Below are 9,667 nucleotides of genomic sequence, written 5' to 3' on the forward strand. Positions count from 1 at the left end.
TCTCCCTTACCCTCACTTGCTCCTTGCTTGACCTGCACTTGCTGGCCATGTGGCCTTAAACAGCCACATGACCCAGGGACATGTGGACCCTGTACGCAAAGGACTGCGGCTGGGAACACAAGCTAAACTAGCCAGATGCTGGACTGGTCTACACTTTAACACAGAACAAAACCTCTGGGCAGTGGCCTTAATCCTGGCACAAGAAATAATATTTCTCCCCCTTCTAAGCTCTTCTAGCTAATAATCAAACTAACATGAGACAGATTTACAGGAGAAGATGTCCCAAGTTTATTACAGATGTACATGCAGCGGTGCCACTGACATAAGATCCGGGAAAAAAGACATTGAGCAGCTGAGGTTTATGTGCCATTTTGGACAAAGAAGAAAGGGATAGGGGTCTAGGACCTCCAAGGGGAAGTATGCAATTCCTGAGTCCTTTGTTTCTTAATAACCAGTCTTGAATCAATATCCCAAAGGACAGATTTAAGGGTGGCAAAACTCTGGTCCCCAGCACAACCTTTTCTATCTCTGCTCACCAAAAACTCTGTGCTCTCCTGAGGCCAGTCTCTGTAACATTTCTCAAATAACCTGTGTCCAACTCCAAGCCCATAACTGCTCAGACTGTTCTCCCCTACCTAGAATACCCATCCTCCGCCCCCAAAACTATTCAGGCCCTCTGTGTTACCCAAATACTGCCCAGGATGATAAAAATGTCACTAAACAAAGCGGCCCAAGAATTCCTGAGTATTAGTTTCCATGCCATCACTTATGCTAAATCTGTACCCGGCACCAGAAATGTAAAGCACACGTAAACAAAAATCTTAACTTCCACAGCTGAAAAGGCTTTTTAAAAGAAAGGGTTTATTAGGCCATTGCTAGCAAAAAAGCAGAAAGACAGGTCTTAGGGCATGCAGACAGATATGTCCACCGGCTAGAGTATTACAAGTATTTTTATACATTAAGTAGGCAAGAGAAAGAATTTACTTTAGCTGAAGACGTGAGAAGGTGAAGTAGGGCTAGTTCTGGGATAGGCCAGCAGAGTCCTAGCTAGTCTCTTTTTGGATAATCTTGGATATAGCCACCTGGAAATTAATTAGATGATTCCAACATACACCAAGGAGTGTGAGCAGCCTTTTGTCGGTTTTGCACTGCAGATAACTGATGAACCCCTTTTTGTCTCTCCCTTCTACTCTCGGACCTGTTGTAATTTAACTTAAGACATCTCAGGATTTTCTCCTTGTGGGCACAAAGTTGAATGTGTTACACTCTTTCCTAAGGCACTTAGAATCAAGCTGGGTAGTTTTATAAGCCAAGTTACTATATATATGACTTATGAGAATTACAAAAAGTTCCGACGTTCCAGAGAGATGGTATCTAGTTGAAAACAAAATATTTTGTGTTTTATCTGCCTGATTCTGATTTTTGTTTGTTCATTTTTCTTGTTTGTTTCAAAACAGATTGTAGCCCTACAGACAAGAGATCTTGACTTTAATTTTTTTCTGAGCTTCCCCAGCACACTATTACCTACCAACATGGTGCTATATGAACAGGATTTCAATAAATCCTTAGTGAAAGAACCAAATGGAAGACTCTACACAAAAATGAATGCATAGTAACAAATCTATTTGGTCCTTCCCCTATTTTCTGTTTAATATACATATATATATTAGAAAGAAAAAATCTAGAAGATCGGTGCCGTCAGGGGATCATAACTCAGAGGAGAACTAACTAGTAAGAACCAACTATTTTTTTTTAAAAAAAAGGTCCTATTGATATAAAATTTTCTTTGCAAAGAAAAAAAAAGGTAGTAAATTCAGTTGAGATTATCAGGCAGACCTATTTCTTAACTGAATGGCTCCCAAAGCTTCCATAATATATCAACTGCTATTTAATATTAGACAAGATAGCTACCACAGTACTCTTACATTTTAGAAAATCTGCAAGGTATTTCTAAATGTGGAACAACATATTTAACACCAAAATGCATAGGCCTCCAAGCCAATTAAACAATTTGCAGTATTCATCTTTACAAGAATAAACAAATCTGTTAACAAGTAAGAAATATAGATAATGGCATGGAAGCATCATATTTTGTCATCATTATTTTATATGCCACATTCAAGCAAATCGCATGGGAAAAATAAGAAATCATATCTAATTGTTTAGTGTCAATAACTACTGAATAAATCAGAGTCAAATATCCCAAAAGTCAAATGGACAATAGAATTCTATTATTAATGACTAATTATAATAGAACCTACCATGTGAGATGAGACAGACAAGCCACAGAGATTATATGTACCCAATTCAAATAATTTTGGTTATTCTCTCTTCAATTCCCTTTTCTCCAAAGCAAAGCAGTAGCTAAGTAACTGCTGGTCTTCACCCCTACCACCTGATGTTCAAATGTTGAGTTTCGAGGCTCAGCCCTAGGCAATCATCTTTATACTCTCTTCCCTGCTCACTTCCAAAAGAATGCCTTCAATTGCCATCTCTATGCAGATCTGTACTTCCAGCCTAAAAGCTCTCCTCTGAGCTTCAGATCTGCTGACCAATAACTTCATTTGTAAGACAATCCGCGGGGCTTCATCACAAGGAACAACAACAGCCTGTCATTATTGGAATAGAGAGTCTATGCTATGGGGGACCGTATTAAAGGGTGCTCGGAGTGTCTGGTCGTCACAGCCCTATATAACACCAGGTATGTGTAGGACTGTAACAGGACTGTTCATGTTGTGGTTCTAGCTCGCAATCCCAGGGGGAAAGACCTGTACCTTCTATACCTGCCCTGCCCTTATTCGTGTTTACTAAGAGTAATTAACCCCAGGAATTTAGGGGAGCATTCATGATGAGTCAAGTGAATTAACCAGGTCCTTCTAGTATTTCCAATCTCAAAGCTTTCATGCATTAATTTAACAAACACTAAGAAACTATGTGTCTAGCACTGTGGCTGCAAATCTGAACCTGTCCTTATGAAATGTGTAGTATAACTGAAGACAGACATCAATCAAAGAATTAAAATACAACATAAGTAAATAAAATCCACAATATGGAGGGCTGTATGATACATACTGAACACCCATGATATGTGCCCGTTTCTGTATGTATGTTAAACTTCAATAAAAAGTTTAAAATAGCATTCAATGGACACTAATAATTATGGAATCTGCAAACTGGAGGGAGCCTGAAATACCAATTGGTCCACTTTCCTCATTTTATCGATGAGGACACTAGTCTCAGGAAAGCTACACGAATTGCTCTTCTTGGAAGTAGGTAACTGTAAGCATATCTCAGAGATATTGTAGGTTTAGTTCCAGACCACTGCAATAAACCGAGTGTCGCAATAAATCAAGTCCTAAGCTTTTGCTGGTGGGGGGGTTCTTCCCTTTAATTTGTAAAAAAAAAAAAATCTGTGAAGCACAATAAAGCCAGGTATGCCTCCATCTGAACCAACTGAATAGTCTGTTAGGCTACTAATCACTCTATGATTTGACCCTGCCTTAATTCTCTGCCAACCTGACTCACTCTACCTTTATTCTACAATAATTTGTAGCATATTATTTGCTAATGATCCCCCACCTGGCTCCATTTATAAAATCTACCCAAGGCCTCGTTCAAAAGCTTCATGGGCTTTCCTCTACTGGCTCCATCCAAGTACTCTTCTCAGCATCCCCTTGGCCTTCATCATAATTATCATAATTTACCCTGCATGTGTACACATTTCATCCTTTAGAATTAAGCATATGCTCCTTAAGGGTAGAAAATGTCTCACCATATCACCACCAACACAGTGCCTCAGGGGTTGCTTGTTGCCCTAATGAATAACCAACGCCAGAGCCAACCAAAAGGAGCACTCATCTCAATTAAGAGTCACTGGCCTTTGTGAATGCCTCTGAATATTGGAAACTCCCCCAGAAAGGCAAGAGCTGACTGCTGGAGTCAGGAAATCTATCCTGTACTTTACAAACACTCATGTAGCACTTAGAACCTAACTGGCACTGTTCTAAGTAGCTCATAAATATTAACTCATTTAATTCCCACAACCTTATACAGTACAAACTACTACTAATTCATTTTACAATGAAAAAAATGAAGCACACAAAGATGAATTGGCCCAAAATCACTGAGTAAGGATTTGAAGCCAGGGTCCAAAATCCATGCTCTTAACCACTGAGCATACTGTCTCATAACCTGATCGCCTGGCCATAACCGGTTTGGCTCAGTGGATAGAGCGTCGGCCTGTGGACTAAAAGGTCTCAGATTTGATTCCGGTCAAGGGCATGTACCTTGGTTGTGGGCACAACCCCAGTAGGAGGTGTGCAGGAGGCAGCTGATCAATGTTTCTAACTCTCTATCCCTATCCCTTCCTCTCTGTAAAAAATCAATAAAATATATTTTTTAAAAAAAACACCTGATTGCCTGTTAGATGACAAGAGATAATTCAGAAAAATAAAATCGCCTATTCTGAAAACTGCAAAATTACTTTTTGACTTGTTTCCTAAAAGTTGATTTAAAAGGTGCTAGAACTCAAGTTACAATTTTCTTGGACACCAACGCTCCCCCCCCACCAATAAAATGTCGAGGTATCTAATTGTTTTAACTCACAAAATGGTATCATCTGATACCTGGGCTTCACATTGCGGCACCTATGATCATTTCCTGCTTTCTTTAGGAACACATTATTACTATGCTTTCTGCCAGCCTCTCAAATGATATGGTCTTCCTATGTCATATTTCCAAATCTTTAAATAGCTTCTATCTGTTTGTGAGGCTTGGACCTAACACAAACGTCACATCTGGCCACTTGAACAATTTCATCAGTTCACCTTGCAGCCATACTTTTGCTAAAGGTCAAGAAAAGGATGTCCTATAATGTAGCCAATCTGTCCCCACCCGAAAGTAATGCTTGCTGCAAAATAGATTCAGCTGCACGCTGAATGTGAGGGTAATGGGGCAATCACTAGCCCTCTGGGTAGAGCTTTGACACTCTGTAAAAGGACATACGTACCGACACGCAATTTCCAATAACATGACATCGCTTTGAATGGTAGGTAGCAAAAACAAGAAGCAGACCATCCTGAGTTGCTCCTTTCAAGCAATGATGCCAGGCAGCTACCAGGCAAAGGCAGAGGTGAAAAGAAGGTTTTGCCCCACTATGGGTGAGGAGCACCTGGCCATCTTCACGACAGGCAGTGCCAAACATGCAGACACCAGGAGAGGAATGCAAAATCATTTCTTAATACTAAACCCGTGTGATATAAAATTTTACACCAAAAAGGGATTTTTAAACTTAAGACATTTTACTTGTTAAACCGAGCTTGGCAAACCATTGCCTACGTGCCAAATCAAGTCAGAAGGCTGTTTTTGTATAGCTCTTGAGCTACAAATGTTGCTTTTTAGGTTCAGAGTTGTAAAAGCACAAAAATAATGAGACTGTGGCCAACAAAGCCTACCACTGTGGTCGGCAAACTGCGGCTCGCGAGCCACATGTGGCTCTTTGGCCCCTTGAGTGTGGCTCTTCCACAAAATACCACGGCCTGGGCGAGTCTATTTTGAAGAAGTGGCGTTAGAAGAAGTTTAAAAAATTTGGCTCTCAAAAGAAATTTCAACCGTTGTACTGTTGATATTTGGCTCTGTTGACTAATGAGTTTGCCCACCACTGGCCTAGCGTATTTACTGTTTGACCTTTACAGAAAAAGTTTGCAGAGCCCTATGTTAAAACACACAAAGAAACAGTTGAGATTTAGTTAACAATCTATCAGTGGTTCACGTTACTTTTTTTTTTTTTAATCACTGGAGTTCAACATCATTCTCCAGTCAAGGAGGAGTTTGTACTAAAAGTCCAGACCTCGCTACTTGATGTCTCCGTGATGCGGCTCTTAATTGTGTGCTCAGTTAGAAACTGGAAAAGTATTTGCTAAGGGATAAAAAAATGAAACTGGCGCCCTAACCGGTTTGGCTCAGTGCGTAGAGCATCGCCCTGCGGACTGAAGGGTCCCAGGTTCGATTCCAGTCAAGGGCATGTACCTTGGATGCAGGCACATCCCCAGTAGGCGGTGTGCAGGAAGCAGCTAATCAATGTTTCTAACTCTCTATACCTCTCCCTTCCTCTCTCTAAAAAATCAATAAAAATATATTTTTGAAAAAAATGAAACTGGCTTTATTAAATTTCGGGACAACCTAGAGATTATTCATATAAATCACCTATTTTGTTTCTTTCTCCCAAACCATTCAGCAAGCAGACTATGCTTTTTTATATTTTTATAAGACACCTATTATCACATACTCTATGAGAACTACCACACTTGGCACTTTCTTTACATGTGTAATTTCATTTAGGCTCTTCACTCCCATAGAATTTTACGTTCACAAGGGTTGGAGTTCTTTTCCTCACTTTGTTCATTAATGAATCCCAAATGCCTAGAACAGTGTCTGACACTTTGTAGGTGCTCAGTAATTTTTTAAATTATTATTAATGAGCACTATCATCACTTAGATGGAGAAACTGAGGCACAGGAAGGTTGAATGACTTGGGCAATTCAATAGTGTCAAAGCTGGAACCTGAAATCAGGCAGCATGACTGTGCAGTCCGAGTGAAGCCCTATGTGGCTGCCCCAGTGCCTTCCACACAGAAACGTCCCTTCTGAACATCTAACTTTCCTTGAACTGACTATTCGGGCATGTCTACAACTGCTCCTATCATAGCAACTAGCAGAGCTAGTTCTAAATCTGATTCTCGGATGGCCTCTGTGCTATGAGAAAGCACACAGAACGCACTCAGAATGTCTTCAGGCATTCATTCTAGCAAAAGTGCCACTTTTTAAGTTTTAAATTTTTTGTGAACAACATTTAAGTGCAAAACTTGTGACAAGTCCTTTTCATTTTTAAAGGAAGAGCTGCTTCCTTTATGTGGAAGTCCTTTATACTTTATGTGTAACTAAGTTCTGCAAGTTGGAAATCAGAGGCGAAAAAAATTAAAACAGTCCAAAAAGGAAATATGGCCGGGACAACAACAAAAAGAGAAAACCTGACAGAGTGAGAGTGATGCAGAAATCCTAAACCGTGCACAGAACAGGAGCTCAATAAATGCTTGAGAAGAAAGGAAAAGTGAGACAAGCCTTTCTTGGGTTGTATAAGCCATCTTGGTTTCTATACTAGGAAGAGCTAATAGAAAAGAAGCAAGGAGTACAAGTCATAAAAATGACGTCTTTAGATGGGATGAAAACTTTAGACTCAGCGGACTCACAAGGTGTAACAACATGAAGGAAAATAAGCAATCTAGGTCAGGTCACATGCGGGGGGGTTGCGGGCTCCATCCCCAGGAGGGGGCGTGCAGGTGGCAGCAGATCAATGATTTTCTCTCATCATTGATGTTTCTATCTCTCTCTCCCTCCCCCTTCCTCTCTGAAATCAATAAAAATATACTTAAAATAAAAAAGAAACACACACACAAACACAAAGTAGCATCTCTAAAGAGGAAACCCCAATCCCGTTTCCTTGACCAAACCCAAGAAACCTCCCACACGCTCTCCTTCCCCCCAAAAAAGTTGCTATGGAGAAAAGGTCAGAGACCAGCTCAGCAAAGAGTGACAGCTGCTTCAAACTTGGGTAGGATTCTGGAATTAGCTTGTCACAAGGATCCAGGGCCCCACAAAAAGTGTCCCTGCCTTAAGGGCCCCACAAAAAGTGCCCCTGCCTTAAGGGCCCCACAAAAAGTGCCCCACAGATTCAAACTCTGGAAGCGGGGCCAGGATCCGCATTCATTTTAACCACACCTTCAGGCGACTCTCCTGCCCGCTAAAGTTCCAGAGCTACCACCTGAGTTGGATTTGCTGCGGGGGGGGGGGGGGGGGGAGAAAAAAAAGCTAGAAAGCCACCCAGAAATGTGAATGGGGCCAGGGAGGGGATGACTCACACCAGATCTCTGGGCAGGTACTAACTCCGCCAGCTGCGGGATCGGCGTGGAAGGAGGACACCGGAGGTTGGAAAAGATCCCCCGCCCCCGAGACTGGGCGACCCTCGCCCCCGCCGTGGCCCCGCGGCACCCCCCCGGCCCCGCGAGCGATCATCTTTACCAGCGCGAGCAGCGCAGCAGCGTCTCCAGCCGGTTGAGCGCAGCGCGGCTGTGGGCCCAGGCGCCGCCAGCCGCCGGCTCCATGGCGGGCGCGGGACGCGGCTGGTTCCCGGAGCGGACCCTCAGGTCCCGGTTCCCTGGCATCGCCCCGCCTTCCAGTAAAAGGCTCCTCGGAGACCGAGGGGCGGGGAGGACCCGGACACCGATTCGGACGCCGCTGGCCTGCGAGCCGACCCCTGCCCCAGCGATTCCCGGGTCTGGGGCGGCAGGACGCCTGGGGGGGCGGGGCAGGCAGTGAAACCCGCCAAAATCCCCGCGCGCGGGACCAGGGGGCGGGGCCGCGAATGCGCGCCGAAGGTTCTGTGGGCGGGGTCTATGTGCGGAAGGGGGCGGGGATCTGGAACGCTCCGCCCCTTTGGGGGGCGGGGGTATTTAAGGTTAAAAAAAAACAACAACATGCAGAATGAAGCAAGTCCTTGCTTTCCTGGAACAGTGATGGCACCCTCCTCTGAACTTAACCCATGAAAAATCACACACCGAGAAGCGTTTAGTTGAGTGTTACCTACATATAAGGAGTGATGTTTCGATTACTGTTGAGCTTGGAAAAGCTTTGCTGGTGACAATGAAAGTGCCACTCCCTTTACTCCGAAGAAATAACTTTTTTCTTGTCTGTTAAAGAATGTGTCTATCCTCATGAGGATTTTTCATTGATCGCCATAATTTATAAATAAATCTGTTGAGCTCTTCTTATGCTTCTGCATCCAATTCACTACCAAAAATCCTTGCATTATTTCCCCTTAACTTACTCTCAAATCTACCCACTTCTCTCCATCTTCACTCTACAACAGGCCCAATTGTATTATGCCCACCTGGATTGTTCACATAGCCTTCTAGCTAGTATCCCTGTGTCCACCCAAATTTCCTTCAAGCTTCAGGCTACACTGTAGCCATCTAAAACATTTCCAAGTAAGCACTTGGTTCATACAAGAAGAATGAATCAAACTAAATTAAATTTTATAGGGTATTTTGACTGACCTATGATAGCACTGTAAACTAACCTTTTTTTTTTTAACTCAGATGTAGCCAAGAAGTTAATCTTTTATTATAAACCCTGTTAAGCCATTGTTTTGCAGAGCCTCAGAGATATCAAACTCTAGAAAATTTAAAATGTTAAATAAACTTGGAGAGAGGCTATGGAGTGTAATGGAGTAAACTGGCGACTTCAGGAGCCAGAGAGTCCCACTCCTAATCCCATTTCCTCCACTAAATAATTGTGTGATTTAAGGATTGATGCTTGGTTTTAATGGAGATGGTATATGTGTTTTTGAATTACCTTCTCCTCTCAGCCCTGAATCCTGAATTTGAAAAGCCATGTCATTCTCCTATATCCCTACATGTGTGCAGGTAAAAGATGGGCAACCTATCCAAGATGAGGCATACCAATTATGTGTAAAGTCCTAGAACTCTGGTCCCAGAGAAAAACTTCCCCAGGGAAATCCAGTCCAGCTATGGGGTCTTGGTAAAGCCTTGGCCTAGGGCAACTGTGGGCAAACTACGGCCTGCGGGCCGGATCCGGCCTGTTCGGCTGTTCTA

General features: G+C 42.8%; 1 protein-coding gene across 1 annotated transcript in view; it reads right to left on the reverse strand.

Annotated features, from left to right (window-relative positions):
- The window catches only part of BARD1 (BRCA1 associated RING domain 1), a gene marked incomplete at both ends in the record, with an annotated part of 76,514 nt that extends 68,296 nt beyond the window's left edge, over positions 1-8,218 (reverse strand). The window contains one exon of the mRNA XM_080669390.1: positions 8,076-8,218. Coding sequence (XP_080525516.1) covers positions 8,076-8,218 — 143 coding nt within the window. The remainder of the gene's footprint in view (positions 1-8,075) is intronic.
- Between the last annotated feature and the right edge of the window lie 1,449 nt (positions 8,219-9,667).

This window comes from Plecotus auritus (assembly GCF_963455305.1).
Source record: "Plecotus auritus genome assembly, chromosome: 5".
Classification (NCBI taxonomy): domain Eukaryota; kingdom Metazoa; phylum Chordata; class Mammalia; order Chiroptera; family Vespertilionidae; genus Plecotus; species Plecotus auritus.